This window comes from Dipteris shenzhenensis, chromosome 9 (genome assembly GCF_047967505.1).
Source record: "Dipteris shenzhenensis isolate YYH24624 ecotype China chromosome 9, Dip_SZ_1.0, whole genome shotgun sequence".
Taxonomy (NCBI): domain Eukaryota; kingdom Viridiplantae; phylum Streptophyta; class Polypodiopsida; order Gleicheniales; family Dipteridaceae; genus Dipteris; species Dipteris shenzhenensis.
The window spans coordinates 32,617,469-32,634,228 of NC_141604.1; the positions used below are offsets into that span (position 1 = coordinate 32,617,469).

The 16,760-nt window shown below is 46.9% G+C and overlaps 1 protein-coding gene across 5 annotated transcripts in view; it reads right to left on the minus strand.

Annotated features, from left to right (window-relative positions):
* LOC147898531 (ultraviolet-B receptor UVR8-like) overlaps positions 1-16,760 on the minus strand; it is a 145,109-nt gene that overhangs the window by 41,126 nt on the left and 87,223 nt on the right. For all 5 annotated transcript variants that reach the window (XM_087379026.1, XM_087379023.1, XM_087379024.1 and 2 more), the window contains exons 7-8: positions 11,693-11,764; positions 11,454-11,525 (exon numbers count right to left, since the gene is read on the minus strand). In XM_087379026.1, coding sequence (XP_087235152.1) covers positions 11,454-11,525; positions 11,693-11,764 — 144 coding nt within the window. The remainder of the gene's footprint in view (positions 1-11,453; positions 11,526-11,692; positions 11,765-16,760) is intronic.

A 16,760-nucleotide genomic window follows, 5' to 3' on the forward strand; every position in this document is an offset into this window, starting at 1 on the left:
CTATCACCGCGCTTGCTTCCAGACACCCTCAAGCTTGGTGCTCTAGTGCACGTTCCTAGTTCTCACATTCAGCTCTCCAGCTTTCGTTTGAGGTAGCTCCAACAGTCCAACGGCTATTTTTTGACCTTTTGCGGTCCGATTTCGACGCTTTCAAAATTTCGGAGCTGCCCGCATATAAACAAATCTGTCCTGCACCATTTCAGGCGGAAAAAAAATTGTTTATTTTTTTGGGGTTTTTTTCATCCATACAGTCCGTAGGGATCTGTCCGTACAGTTGCGCGACAGTGCCATGAGTCTGTACGACTTGTTGGAACCTGATTTCAAGGCCGTACGACTTGTTAGAAGGCGATTCAAGCAGTTTTCAACTGTTTTTGGGCGTTTTTGCTCAGATCTAGACCTTTTTCAACTCTAGCCTCTCGCGGGTGTGTTCCAACAGCTCCAAGCTCTTCTCTACACGTGTGTTGTGTTCAGAACTACTCCCGACAGCTTCATTTAGCTCCAAACAGCTCACTTCAGCTCCTTTGTCATCTCCGGCTTGCCCACACAGTCAGTGGACTGTTTTGCAGGTGTTTCGGGCCAAGGTGCACTTTCAGTAAGTGTTTTGAGCTGTGTATTTCGCTTCGGGGCTGTTTTTGCAGCCCATACTCTTGCACTCTCAGGTGCATTTGCAGCAGATACTCTGCATTGTTGAGCGCATTTGCAGTTACTTTACAGTTGTGGATGCTTTTGCGCTCCATTGGATGCATTTGAGCACTCGTGGGTGCGCTCTTTCAAATTTGGGTTGTGCATTTTCAGTTTGGGATTGCACTTCAGATTGCAGCAGAGTGCAGTGATTGGTTGATGCCATTTTGGAGTGATTGCATTGTGCAGTTAGTGGCATTTCAAAGCAGCCAGTCGCACTTTCCATTTGCAGCCAGTATTAGTTTGGGATTTGTAGGCACATTTGCAGCCAGTTGCACTTTTGGGACTTGCAGTTCTTTTTGTAGGTACATTTGCAGCTTGTGGGTATCCCATTTTGCATCATGTCGACTCTTTCAAACAGTTGTGGTTTTTGAGGCAAGGTAAAAGAGTGGTAAAAGGAGGCAATGACGTGGAAATGAAGTGGAGAGGTGGCTTTGCATGAGGAAGCTACTATTTACGTGGAGCCAATGCTACAATACGTGGAGACTTGGCTCATTACGTGGGTGGCATGAAGGGATTTACAAAAAGGAGTCGACACTGCGATTATAGAGTGGGAGCGCAGATTGTAGAGAGGGGGAGAGAAGCTTTACTGAGGCGGGAGAGAAGGTGACGAATTTGGGATTTTGGAGAAGAGGAAGAAGAGTGCGCTGATTGTACGTTGCTGCTGATGATCTACGCTGCTTGTGCGCTGATTGTGAGGGAAAGCCTTTGCTTGCTTGAGGCGCACGTATGAAGCTAACCCCCCTTTCGATGGATTTCTGTCATTGGTTCTTGAGGAGCTGCTGATCGCTTTTTTCTTGAGGTGAACAAGAATTTGAGGAGAAAAGCCAAAGGATTGCGTAGGAGACTGCTCATACACTAAGGAAAGGTTGCTGTGTACGTGAAGACAATGTTGAAAGGGAAGCTTGGACAAGGAAGGGTGAAGACCTGCTCGACTGAAGCCTGGATGATCTTGGATGATCTGTAGTAGTTGTGGCTCATTCTTATCGCTTGTGGTACCACAGATGTGCATTGTTCCCGTCTTGTTCATCGTGTCATTTGTGCCATCTCGATTAAGAGTCTTCCTGGTGTCTTTGTGCTTGTTTGTGGCCTGTTGAGGGTATCATCTCAAGTCATTGTGGTCCGGGTACATGCTCTGGGCGTTGTGCATTCGCTCTATTTCTATTGGAGCCCATATTGCTAGTCTGATCCCATAGGAAGTCCCAACCTCATCTACAAAGCTAATTGAATAATGGTGATTGCTGGTTGTTTTTTTTCCTCTCCTTTTGCTTTCATGAAAGTTACTCCTTGTTGTCTGAGGCATGACCATGCATGCTGAACTGGTAAACATTTCCATGGAATGAAAGAGAGTTGCTTCGCACTGTCTTCGATTGCATAGGCTCTTCACTAGTTTCCTACCACTTTTCTTTCATCATCTGTTTTGGCAATCCTGCTGGGGAACCCTTGTGTGTCTTGAATTGGGATGTGTGTACCCATGACAAGGACGCCCAGAAGTGTGGAGAGTAGTATTTTATGATGAAGCCTTGCATGCGGTGGATGGACAAAAGTAGTAGAGCCCAGACCACCTTCACAGCCACCCTCATCCACATTTAAAGCAAGTGAACAACACTATCGGAAGGTAAAAGGCATTCATTCAACATCCTTGTCTCTACACCCCTTTACATTCAATTCATACACTAGCCACATTTCCTCTGGAAGCCTAACAACCTCAAAAAGAACCCAAAGACTACACAACTCAAGACAAGTGGTCTTTAGTACTAGACTTCCCTCAATAACTCACAAAGCATTCAAATTCATAACGCATCCAATCCCACAACTCACCGGACAACCACCCACAAAGTGACCATGGTCAGAAATCTTATTATATCTTTCCCAAGGTCATCAATCAAGCACTAAAAGTGATGCAGCCCATCTCCTTCACGTGATCATCCAAGCACTGCAGTTTCCCTTCTAGTCACACACCACTGCCCATAAGGACTCAAATACCTTCTGTCAGCATCCCACTGCCTTAGAGAATTACCATAAACTCAATGTAAGGGAAAGACACTGTCCGCCTTTCTCTGATGCATTACAGCCTCCTCTATCAAAGCATCAAAAGTCCTTCTCCAGTCTGCAGTCCATAGTCCTATTACCTCAACCAAGGCCTCTTTCCTTGTTCAACAATGAGCACCTTACTCGCTACAACCAGCCACCCTCAAGCTCCTATCAATTCTTGAAAGCTGAGGGGAGAAAGAATTAGCATCATAGCTCACCATCCTTGTCTTGTCCATGAAAGGAATCGGTAGGAGACCCCTCACGATCAGTTGCAACACTTAATGGCTACTTCTATGCAGCCATGCACAAACCCTTGCAAGCACAACTCATCACTGTGCACACTTCATAAAATCCTCTCTAATCACCTTCTGCAATAGCGCATCAATGGCCGAGTCCACCTACACTGTTGTCTGGTCAAATGTATGTGCAAAATCAAGGAACATCTTGCTCTTCAGTCCTCAGGTTGACCAGACTTTCTCATCACTATCTCACGTGATGATAACTCGTTGTAGCTTGTCCTGCTCACGGTGTTTACACGACCAAATTCTCGTTGTCTGAGGTCTTCCCAGCTGCACAGTCATCTATCAAGCCGCCTCCTACTATAGACATCCCATAGAGGTGCTTCCATGGTCGATTGCTTGGACCATCTCGTCTCCCTGCTTGCCTATGACACTCTCCTCACAAGAACCACAGGCCTCCATAGTCGAAACACCCCCTACACAGTAGTCGTGAGCCCCTCCCATGCGCAGTGATTCTTCTAATAAGCACCTTTGGTAGAGCTACGGCCTGACCTCCTGCAGCTTCTCTTCTACTCACAGTTCATACGAAGCTCACGGCTCTCCCCAAACAATCTTCCTGTGAAGTAGCGACCCCCACCAAACCAAGAAGACCTCCACACCGGCCACCGTCGACCTCTCCAGCAGAACCTTGGCTCCTGTGAATTACTTCAAGGCCTCTCCTACTCATGGCACACCTACAGCCATGCCATTGGTGAAAACAGACCGTGAAGATGAAGCAAGCACAAGTACAAAGAAAGGAGAACCTGTTGAACTGGGGGTTACTTACCATAGGAAGAGGATTAAATGGGTCAAGAAGCCTAGAAGGAAATTCAAGACTCTAGACTATCCGATTGGGAAGGAGCAAGGAGAATATGATCTGGTAGAGGATCTTTCCAAGTGGAAGCCCGACATCACGTTTGGTCAAATGATCAGCTTGTGTCCCAAGTTGAAGAAAGAATGGAGAAGAGCAGTAAACCCTGGTAAGTGGAGCCCTCGGAAGGAAACAATCAAACTAATGTCAGTTAATAAGCTTCCAGATATCTTGCCTTCAATAGAAGCCTGGCACAAAGGAGTGGGACTTGGTGAGGCTTATGTCGACGGTGGAGCTCAAATCTGTGTAGTCACATAGTCATGTGTGGAGAAATTGGGCTTAAAGATTTCATCCCCTTCAAGGTTACGCAACCGAATGGAGAATCATGCTAGGGTTAAGACCCTGGGAAGTGTGGCTAGAATGAAGATTGAAGCATTTAAGGTCCTCTACAAGGTAGATTGCCGTGTCACGCCGGCTGGTTTGGGAGCTTACCCTCTCATTTTGGGAAGACCCTGGTTACGGAAGGTAGGAGCAATACAGAATTGGGGAAACAGAGTGATCACAGTACATAGTTCTAAGGGACAGAGGATGCGGTTTGATATGGTTAGTCACGCTGAAGTTTTTGATCCTGAAAAAGAGGCAAAGGAGGATAGTGAAAGTGATACTGATAGTGAAGAGGAGAGCAGCCTTACTTCAGACAAAGTGAAAGTGATACTGATAGTGAAGAGGAGAGCAGCCTTACTTCAGACAAAGATGATGCTAATGTAGCCTTTATAGGAAGGATGGAAAATCTGCAAGTGGATCTCACAATTGAACTCAGTGAACAGGAAGAGGATAAAAAAGCTTGGAGTTGGACAAAAAAAGCAATAAAATACTAGCACTATGAATAATGTGGGGAGACACATAGGTGCACATAGTTAGCTAGTGATGGGGTTTTTTTCTGGCTCCAAGACATCTTTTCCCAAAAAAAGATGATATGATGTAAATATTTGACTATGAATAAAATGTTTGTAGGAACTTCCTATGGGAAGTGATGAAAACGCAATATGGATGCACTCTAGAGTAATGTACCCATGTGTGACGGGGTCGGTGGTTAAATGTCAAATGTAAAAAGTTTTTTGTGTTTTTTTACATGTGGTAAATGGTCTTCTATGCATGGAATGTTGTCATGTCAATATCTGTGTTACCATCTAGTGTGGTAATTGTGTGGACATGCATCAAAATGCCTTGCTTTGAAGGATTGTTGTGTGCTAGTGAAATGTGACCCCAACAGTGAGAGCAATGGTCTTGGTGCAATGGTTTTTGAGGCAAGGTTAAAGAGTGGTAAAAGGAGGCAATGACGTGGAAATGAAGTGGAGAGGTGGCTTTGCATGAGAAAGCTACGATTTACGTGGAGCCAATGCTACAATACGTGGATACTTGGCTCATTATGTGGGTGGCATGAAGGGATTTCCAAAAGGAGTCGACGCTGCGATTATAGAGTGGGAGCGCAGATTGTAGAGAGGGGGAGAGAAGCTTTACAGAGGCGGGAGAGAAAGTGACGAATTTGGGATTTTGGAGAAGAGGAAGAAGAGTGTGCTGATTGTATGTCGCTAGTGATCTACGCTGCCTGTGCGCTGATTGTGAGGGAAAGCCTTTGCTTGCTTGAGGCGCACGTATGAAGCTGACCCCCTTTTCGATGGAATTCTATCGTTGGTTTTTGAGGAGCTGCTGATCACTTTTGCTTGAGGTGAACAAGAATTTGAGGAGAAAATCTAGAGGATTGCGTAGGAGACTGCTCATACAAGGTTGCTGTGTACATGAAGACAATGCTGAAAGGAAAGCTGCCCATACGTGTGGACAAGGAAGGGTGAAGACCTGCTCGACTGAAGTCTGGAGGATCTTGGATGATCTGCACTGTAGGAGTTGTGGCTCATTCCTATCGCTTGTGGTACCACAGATGTGCATTGTTCCCATCTGATCGTGTCTTGTATCGTGTCATTTGTGCCATCTCGATTGAGAGTCTTCCTTGTGTCTTTGTGCTTGTTTGTGGCTTGTTGAGGGTATCATCTCAAGTCACTGTGGTCCGGGTACATGTGTTGGGCGTTGTGCATTCATTCTATTTCTATTGGAGCCCATATTGCTAGTCTGATCCCATAGGGAATCCCAACCTCATCTATAGAGCTAATTGAATTATGGTGATTGCTGGTTGTTTTTTTTCCTCTCCTTTTGCTTTAATGAAAGTTACTCCTGAATGTCTGAGGAATGACCATGCATGCTGAACTGGTAAACATTTCCATGGAATGAAAGAGAGTTGCTTTGCACCCATCCTGTCTTCGGTTGCATAGGCTCTTCACTAGTTTCCCTACCACTTTTCTTTCATCACCAGACTGTTTCCAACCAATGTGAGTCTGCTGTCCGAGCATACGCCCCTCCTGATCTCTAATCTCTGGGTGCCACATAAGGGGCTCACGCTCAAACTCTGGGTGCCACATAAGGGGCTCATGCTCAAACTTCTCTCTACATCTGGGTGGAGCACGAATGAGACCCCCTGCCAGTCTCTGTCAGACCCTGTGAAGGCTCCTCATCAAGGGGGAACCCTTCCCTAAGGGGGGCCTCTGAGAAGATCCATCTATGTGAAGGCTACCACTGTCCCCCAATGCGTGGGGTGTTCCTTAGAAGCCCTCGCTGCTATAAGAGGAGCTTCCAAGGCTCTGCACCTGGGGTGAGGCCGCGAACCACCAAATTTCCCAGGAGGGATCTGCTTTGCATCTCCGGATCAATAATACCCAAGCCTCCCAGTGCCTGCTGCATGATCACCGTCTTCCAAGCTACCCGGGCTCTAGTGTTCCTCGTGCCGTCTGAACCTGCCCAAAGGAAGTTCCGAACCAACCGTTGGAGCTGCCCAATGCATCCATGTCAATACCAACTTGGCATCTGAGGTATCTCGCTGTGTCTGGTCCCGCTGTATTCATCTGAAGCCAAAGTCACTCCCCCACTCACGGATCTCCTTTGTCTCCTCAGAGCCTGTGAAGAAACCTATGGATTTTTTCCAGATGATCCGTGCATCCGAGGCCTTGCAGTAGATAGCCAGGGCGCCCCTGCAGACTCACTGTGGTGCCCTCAACATATAAGACCGTGTCACCTGCAAGTAATAGCCCAAAGCCTCTGCCACAAACAATAAGATGAAGGGGGTGAGTGGGCAGCCCTGGCGGACCGAGCAAGAGAGAGGAAAGGCCTCGCCCATGTGTCCCTCCAACAATCCAGGAGTCTACATCCGAAAGCCACTCTGACAGCCTCCTCCAAAAGGCCGGGTGGTGCTGTTTGCACACTGGGGCATACACGTTCAGGATCCCAATCTTGGACTCTCCCATCCGAACTCCCATCCAAACTGCCCATCGTAGACCTCTAGAGCAAAGTCTGTGAGACTGAGATGGAGACCCCTCCGCTCTGTCCTACTGCGGGGGACCACTCCTCTGGACCTCTCCCTGGGAGAAGGTGGTGATGTCGTCTGATGTCTGAGGCTGAAAACATGTGCTCCTGAACCAAAAGGATGTCCACTGCCCGCCCTACCGCTGCCCTCTACAACTCTTGCCGGAGTATCAGGTACTGCGGCTGGCTACAAACACGGTCGTGGAGCCCGTGCATGTTCCAACTCTCTATGGTTCAATTCATGAGGACCGGGGTGCCGAGAACAAAGGCAAGGCTCTCTTGTGGGTGGGTGCTTGTTCTAGAAAAACTACCTTGTGTGACTTTGCCGGGGGTTTGAAGGCAGAATAGTTTGTGTCTGTGTGGCGGCGATGTACTAGGGTGGATACCGACTCAATACTAATCTTCCATGCCCACTTCATCATGAAGGAGACTTCCACCCTGAACAACTCCGCAAACTTTTGGAGGGGCCAGTAATATGCATGCTCCACCTTTGTCTCCAATGGTAATCTGATAACTCCTACCGCCAAACCACACATTGGCTCCTCACGCATGAAGCTCAGCTGAAAGTTCACCTCCACGCCATGGGTGTGCCAAAGGTCGAGTCCCTATGGCCCCATCCACTCATCCATCATGCGTGAAATCTAATCTCCCATAATAGCATCAAACACCTCTGGGGACCACTTCTCTAACCCTGTGGAGGCAAACTGGAATCTCCAAACGGGGTGTGTCTGAGACCCCACTGCATTGATCAAACCCCCCTTTCGAGGTTGTAGGACCATGAGCGTTACCTCTAGTGGTAGAGGATATGAGTCTGGAATCTCCAGATAGTTCCAGGGTCCTAACCTCCAGAAGTCCCGCGATAAGGGACGCTTAGGCTAGAGGTTGGGAGCTGCTGACAGGGAGGACAAGCCCCGTCCCTCAGGATCCCTCCCTAAACGGACCGGCTACTACGATGAGGAAGCAGAAGGGGGCACCATCTTTCCCTTGCCTACTGGCAGGTGTGTCAAGGCGGAAGAACCTACTGCGGAGGTGGAGAGGGGGGCGGTGGGGGAGGGGGGGTAGGGGCGCGGGGGGCGGAGGGAGGGGGACAGGTGGTGAGAGTGATCATAGCAGGGGGGCTAGGGGGGGGAGGGGGCAGGGGGCAGGGGGAACCCTGGAGGGGTGGGGGAGGTGGAAAGGAAGAGGGGGAGGGGGAGGGATAAGGACGACCGCAAGCCCCCCTCCTTCGTCGGGGCTCTGGATCCACTCCTCCGTAGCCGCTGTCGGGCTAGCATCCGCAGCTTCTGCCATCACTGCATCTGGAGCTCATGGGGCTTACTACTGATGCAAGGGTGAGTGCGGAGGATGAACCTCCAAAACGGGAGGATCATCTGGATTGGGTGGTGGCCGCTGCTGCCGCTGGGGGAGGTGGCTCTTGATGTTCCTCCTCCGAGGCCTCTCGGTCAACCCTGTCCCTCTCTCTGCATTTGGACCTCTGCCCGTGGCACTTGCGGGCCTATTTGCTTGGTTTCTTTTTCTTTTTAACCTGGGTCCAGTCCCCTTCTGAGGGGGTATCCCAGTGGGTCTGAGACTTTGGACCTCTGCCCGTGGCACTTGCGGGCCTATTTGCTTGGTTTCTTTTTCTTTTTAACCTGGGTCCAGTCCCCTTCTGAGGGGGTATCCTAGTGGGTCTGAGACTCCTGCTGCTCCTACCTGCGAGGGTGCTGGACTTGGGCCTGCTGACTCTACCTGCTTTGCGGGGCAATCGGCCTGGCCACGAGGGCAATCTCTGGCTAGGTGACCCATTAGTCTGCAACGGAGACACTGGCCTAGTAACCCAGAAATCTCCACTCATTGGCGAACTGTACCCCCTTCAAGGGTCTCTAGAAGAATCAACTCTGGGAGGGGGACTCTGGGCTCTCAACCACCAGTCTAATCCTAGGGACCTCGTCACCTACTACCAATGCTGCAGCCGAATCTTGCGGAGACTCGAGCACTGTTTCAAATGCCCGACCAATGGAGGGGAGGATGGCTTTGTACTCCTTTGGGGAGCCCTGGGAAGCGAAGCATAACCGGGAAGCGGGGAACATGGTGTGTTGTGTCCATGTGTCCTCCACTGTAAAACCATGGTACCAAGGAAAGAGGTACACCAGATGCGGGCCAAGGAGGATGGGGCTCTGCTCCACCAGTGTCAAGGCTATATCGGGGGGGCTTAGTTGGATGAGGAAGACGCCTCTCCCATAAATGGCGACCTCCTGAATGTGATCGCCCTCTAGTGCCAAGCTTTCCTGGATCCACTCTCACACCTGTTGCCTTGTGGGTGTGAGACCCATAATTCTGCCCACAATCACCTTGTCCTAAAGGGACTGAACTGTTTGTTGGACCTGTTGTTTGTCGGCTGGAGAAAGAAGGACCTCAACAGCTGTGGGATTTGAGGGTGCTGCCATAAAGCCCCTCTAGCCAGACCAAAGGTCACCACGAAGATCTTCTTCCTTCTGACAAACACGAATGCTACGGTTGCTGGTGAAGAAAGGAAGGAAAAGGGGGAGGTGGGGCGAGGGGCGGAGCAGAGGCTGAGGTGGAGGCGGAGCAGCGGCCTAGGTGGAGGGGAGGCGAGATGGAACAGCAGCCGAGGCGGGGGGTGAGGCAAAGAGGAGACGGAGGGGGGGCTAGAGGCGAGGTGGTAATGGCTGCAAATGAAGCATGAAGACTCTCTTGTTGCTCACTTGAATCATATGGAATCCCTTGTCACTCAGCTTGCTAGTCTGAAGGCCCCTATAGGGGAAAATAATCAAGTTGTTGTGCTACTCTTGAGCATTGAGGAAATTTCTAAGTACCGGGAGATCATACCAGCATTGCGTGTGACACAAATGGGTTATGAGCCTATGGTTGCTATGCTCATTGATCATGAAAGACGATATGCAGACACTCCGGACTCCAGTGCATTGTACTCCAAGGACAAAGGCAAATTCAAGCCTTTCAAATGCAATCACTGTGGGAAGCTTGGTCACACCGAGGATCGCTGCTTCAAGAAGCTTGCCAAGCAACAAAACAAAGATCATGCCAACTTGGTTGGGGCTGCAACAAGTGAAGATGATGCTTCGACACTGACTCACTGCCGACATCAGAGATCTCTCTCTCCATTCAGAGGTCTATGTACCTAATGATCAGGACTTTTGTTTCTGATCTATTCTATGTGTGCTTGGGTACTCTGCACTCGGTAGTCCCCCAAAAATGCTTGTAATAATGAGTCTTGTGTCCTTGAGTCAATAAAGTTTCTCAGCCTTGGATAGTCCTCCTCAAATGGTGTTTTATTTCCTTTATGAGTGGTGTGTGGCTTCCTACCAAGTCCTGTTATGAAGCTAGGGGGGGATGTATTGTGGGAGCCTTTCTATTGGCTTTGATGAGTCTCTCTATCAAGCCTAGCCGAGTTCCAGGATGTTGGTGCATTCCTTAGACCGATGTGTTGGTCAGGTAGCCATGCTTCATTTGAGCCTCTGAGCTACTTGGGGTGCACAGAGCAGTAGACTCCATCATTGCCATGTTCTGCTCTTGGCTTCATTCCAGTAGTCCCTCGCCTTTCCTTCATGGGAGGATGTTGAAATATGAAGTCAAAGTGAGTGTATTTGTGTGTCCTAGGTCCCTAAGACTTATTTTATAGTCTAGTGAGTCCTAGACAGTGCCACGTGTCATATGGGAGATTATCCCATATACATTGTGACTTTCTAGAGTCTAGAGGCTCACACTATATAGTCTTGTACTAGTCTTGAGTCTTTTCAAATCAGTCAACATCAAGCTATGTACATGTGAGTATTTTGGTTCATTGCTATTGCCTACTTCCATTTGAGTTCATTTCCATTATGCTTGCAATCTTTCCTTTCCTTTCCTAGAGATAGCTTGCCACTCTACTGCTCTAGAAATGGCTCTAAACTTGCTCCAATGTGACTTAGAAGAGACTCCAATCATGCTATGCTGCTATACCTTTACCCATCACCGTCATGCTAGTCTTGATCCACTTTCACCACACCTCATATACAGTCCCTACACCCATTATATTTCAATATTCATCTAGTTGTTCATGGGGGCATTGAACTTGCTACTTTTAAGTCACCCCTTAAGATGTAATATTTAGGGTCTTAATATGCCTTTTAATAGCTCCCACCCTTTTGTACTTTGAGAGTTAGTTGCACTTTACATTCAATGGCCCCAGTGTTTGTAGAAAAAAATCATTTTTTGGAACGAAAATGATCTATGCTCACCTCATTAGCAGGTATTTTTACTAGTTGTGGACTGTTGTGATCAATATTATTCCCCACTCCAACCTGACCAAACTGCAAGAGAATAAAAAATGTTGAAGTATGCCAAAAAAAAAGAGATCATTGGTAGGGGGAGTGAGGGAGCCAGATACTTGCAGCAGGCAGGTGGTCCTTTTTACCGTAATAATTTAATATTAAGCAGCAAAACTGGCACCAAATACACATCGAGACTCAAGGCTCACCTTGTTCCAACCCCAGCCATAGAGTTTTCCTTTGTCATCAAGAGCCATAGTATGCCTCCAGCCTCCAGAAATCTGCCCAGCCCAAAAAGCTAACCCTAATCACAATTGCTTTCATGACAGTTTATAGCAAGTAGAGGAGATTCATGACTTGGAAAATGCATGCTTTTCCCTGTAAATTAAAAAGAAATGATCTGATTTCAATATAAAACATATCTTTAGTGACCAAGAATATTCAAAATTTCTTGAAATTTTGTCAAGTATTGAAAACATACAAGTGACTATGGAGAATAAATTGGTAATCTGGAACATTACATTGTAAGAAAGATAAAATAAAGGGAGAATACAAGGGCACAAGGGGAAAAGGCTAAAGATTTCCCATGATGCATTGAGACACATTCAGATTGCATTTTCTAATTACATTTTGGGACATGATTGGTGATTATATCGCCTCAGCTCTGTAGAGCATTTGGGACTTTGGTGATCCTATGTGTGATTTTCTTACAAAGGATCTCATTCATCTTATCCCAAAGGGGGTGGGGGGTGAAGAAATTTGATATCCCAATGGAAGCCCATCACCCTCTTGAGCACAACATATAAGATCTTGGTAAAGGCAATCAGTTTGCGGTTGTAGCCTCTTTTGCCAGATCTTGATATGGAGACTAGCTTTATGCATCATTAAAGCATTTTTTATAATGTCTTTTCTTTTGGGAGTAGTGGACCAGCGTGGCGCATAATAGTCAGGGTTTGTTTATTCTACTTGTAGATTTCAAGAATCCTACGACAAAGTGGATTGATATTTCTTGGACGGACTTTTTTTGCTATTGGAATATGAAGCCAAAGTGAGTCGAAAATGTGTGTTCTAGTGTGAGTTCTAGTCTGGTGTGTCCACGTGTCATATTGGGAGTTATCCCATATGCATAGGTGTTCATATGTGTGTGTGTGCTCTTATATAAGAGCTGTACTTGTCTAACCTACAAGCTCTTTGGTCTACATGTGAGTACTCTCATTTTTGTTCATTGCTCTAGTCATTTCATTTCCATTTCATTATGTCTCCTTTTGAGTATCACTTCCTCTCTCCCTAGCCTACCCTCTCTCTCTCCCTCTTTCCACCATGTTCCTTCATGTGGTATCAGAGCCTCCCTTCCTACCTTCCCCTTCTTCTTGCTCTATCTAGAGGATGAGAGAAGCCCGCAAATGGAAGCTCTTGTCTCCTCCAAGCTAGAGCCTCTCCCTTCCCTTAGCCTCGCCATGGTTCCTCGCCATCAAGTACTGCGGTCTCCTAGTGATTGCTCTTGGTCCTCGTTTGTGAGTTCAGCTCACTCCCGCATCAGTTCATGGTTCTCCCTCAGCATTAGCAGACATTCCTCGTCAGTTGGTCGCCAAAACCTTATTTTGGAGCAGTCCAGCGGCTGTTTTTTGACCTTTTGAGGTCTGATTTTGACGTTTTTTGACAGTTTGGCACAGCCCAAACATAAACGACCTTGTCCCGCACCGTTTCGAGGAAAAAAAAATGATTTTTTGTCTGTACGTCCGTACAGACCTCTGCAGGCGGATTTACGATAGTGCCAGGAGTCCGTACAACTTGTCAGAAGGCGATTTTGAGCAGTTTTAGGCTACTTTTTGGAATGTTTTGCCTAGATTTGGACTCCCGTGACCTCCACCAGTGCTTTGAGCTTCCCGAGCTTACCCACAAGTCATTTCGACTGTACCGACACTCCGGTACATTTACTTTAGGCTTTCGACAGAGGGGAATACTCTTTCACACCTCGTCATCTCCGACATTGCGATATTGCGGTGTTTGACTATCCCGAACAGTCAAATATCATTTCTCTGATCTCGGTACACTTCAGTGACTGCTTCAATTGGTGCATCATCTCTACTACTCATTGCCTCTTATGCGCATTTGGTGACTCTCCAATCGGCACATTGAGACTTCATGACGTGATCTCCCTTGGTAGCTGCTCCTATGGCCTTCATTGACACATCATTCGAGGGCATCCTCGCCTGGTTCTTCACCGACATACCTCTTTGCATCAGGATGTGCACACTCTTGTGCGGTAGCTACTTCGGGCTCATGGGTTCTCTGCCCTTGCTATGCATAAATTGAATGAAATCTTTTATATATTTTTATATATGTTTGAGTAAAATGTTTGCCTTGAGTAGTCCCTCTAAAAAGAATGTTTGAAGAGTTAATAAAGGTCCTCTGCCTTGGATTGTCCTCCTAAAATGATGTATTTCTTTTATGGTGTGTGACTCCATGTTTCTAGTTAGTCACTGGAGTCAAGAGGGGGATGTACTGTGGGAGCCATCTATGGGCATTGATAGGGTCTAGTTATCAGGCCTGGCATATGAGTTCCAAGATGTTGGTGCATTGGTCTCCTAGACCTCTTAGTTGATCATGCATCCATGCATGATGAGCCTCTGAGCCATGCTAGATGAGCTTTCTATGTTATGCTCACTAGCCTTTGAGCCATGCTCACTTGCCTCTGAGATTGTCTGGGAGCCATGTCTAGTTCTAGACCGGCATGCATAGTTTTGATGACCGTCATTGTCATGTTCTATTCTTGGTTCCATTCTAGTAGTCTCTCACCTTGCCTTCATGGGGGGGTGTTGGAATATGAAGCCAAAGTGAGTCAAAAATGTGTGTTCTAGTGTGTTCTAGTGTGAGTTCTAGTCGAGTGTGTCCTATGGATGCCACATGTCATATCGGGAGTTATCCCATATGCATAGGTGTTCATATGTGTGTGTGTGCTCTTATATAAGAGTTGCACTTGTCTAGTGTCAAATCAATCAAGTATCAAGCTACAAGCTCTTTGGTCTACATGTGAGTACTCTCATTTTTGTTCATTGCTCTAGTCATTTTATTTCCATTTCATTATGTCTCCTTTTGAGTATCACTTCCTCTCTCTCCCTATACTACCCTCTCTCTCTCCCTCTTTCCACCATGTTCCTTCATTTGCCACATCGCCATCGTAGGCATTCCTCTTGCCATTTTTGTATTTGTTTTTCGCTCCTTCTGCTCGTTACGAGACGTTGATTCTTATGGAGCTAAACATCTACGGAAAACAACTAGAGCAATATGTGAAGATGCAAGACATGGAATGAAAGGGAAAGCAAGACTAGGAAAGCATAAATGAAATAATGCTAGAAAGAAATGTACAACCAAGCAAAGTACTTACATGATCAAGAAAGGCTTGAGGCTTGATGATTTAACATGAGAAAATACAATGCCTTTATAGGATAGGCACACACACTCTAAGTGTCAAATGTATATGGGATAAGTCCCATAGTGACACATGGCACTCTAGGATATAAAGTAGTATAGTACTACTCTAGAACACACTAAAAGTCACTCAAATTAACTCCATTTTCTAACACCCCCCCATGGAGGAAAGGTGAGCGACTATTGGAATGGAACCAAGAACAAAACATGACGGTCATAAAAAATTGTGCATGCCGGTCTAGAAGTAGACATGGCTCCCACACAATCTCAGAGGCAAGTGAGCATGGCTTAGAGGCTAGTGAGCATAACATAGAAATCTCATCTAGCATGGATCAGAGGCTCATCATGCATGGATGTATGATCAACTCAGAGGTCTAGGAGGCCAATGCACCAACAAATAGACCTATCAAAGCCAAAATATATGTCTCCCACAGTACATCCCCTCCTAGCTCCAAAGACTAATGAGGAACATGGAGCCACATACCAAAATTAGAAAAGAAATACATCATTTTAGGCGGACTATCCAAGGAAGAGTACCTTTATTGACTTAACACACATGATTTATTGCATTCATTTTTGGGAAACACCCCCAGGGCAGAGTACCCAAAATATATCATGCTTAGAAAGCAAAATCATGATCTCCATCATCCTCTAGATGCTGGAGACAGACAGTAAGAGCATGATCCTATGTCGGCTGGTCATCTTTGTCTTCATCATCACTTGTGGCGGATGCCACCCAACTGGCATGATCCTTTGATTGTTGTTGAGCAAACTTCTGATAGCACCTGTCCTTCGTATGACCAAGCTTGTTGCAATATGTGCACTTGAATGGCTTGAATGTCTTTCCTCGTGCTGGTGGAGTCGATGGCCTAGGTCTCCATTTGCTGGTGGAGGCAAGAGCCTGTGTAGTATCCGCTGAGTAGGATGGAGATTCTTTGTTGTGGCAATCCTTTTCAAGAAGAAGAGACACCATATCTTTGAATGTAGTCGATGCAATGCAAAGTACTTCAAGGGCATTCTCAAAGCGAGAAATCCCTTCCATACTTGTCATGAGGACAGCCATTTTGTCCTCGTCATCCGGGCAACACTTCAAGTTGGAGAGTTGTTGAACTAAAGATTGAATTTTTGCTATATGTTCACTCAAGGTATCAGACTCTTCCATTTTCAGCTTATCAAATTGCATTTTCGGAAATACCTTGGAGTTGGTGATCTTGTTACCAAATATATTCTCGAGGCATGCCCAAATCTCCTTTGCCTTGGACTTGACATCAATGTGATGAATCAATGAATCATCTAGGCAAAGCCCAATGATTGCGATGGCCCTCGAATTGTGTTGCTTCCAAATCTTGCGTGTTCGAGGCTTCGTTGATGCCTCAAGTGCTTCATCATCTTCGATGGCATCCCAAACATTCTCCTTCATGAGAAGGAGTTGCACTTTTGTTTGCCATGTGGGGAATCCGTCCCCCTTAAATTTTTCCACAGGAAGAGAGTTGGTGGAAATTGAACCCATAAAGCTGGCAGCTAGGAGAGAGAAGAGTGAATGTAGAAGAGGAAGAGCGAATAGAATGAGTAGATGGCGGGCGCAAGCGAGTAGAGGAAGAGATGGCAGGCACAATGGAGCTGTAGGTGGCGGACAGAATAGCAGCGGGCAGAGAAAAGGAGCGAGCAAATCAGGAGCGGGTGTATGGGCTGTTTGCAGGCCTGTTGTATGGTGCAACAGTCCGTACTGTTGTACGGTTGGATGTATAGCTGGTACAGGTAGAGAAGCGGGGGGCTGTTTGCTGCTTGCTGCGATCTGGGCACTAGGCGAAGAGAGTGGCGCCTATGAGCGGAGCATGGAGCTGC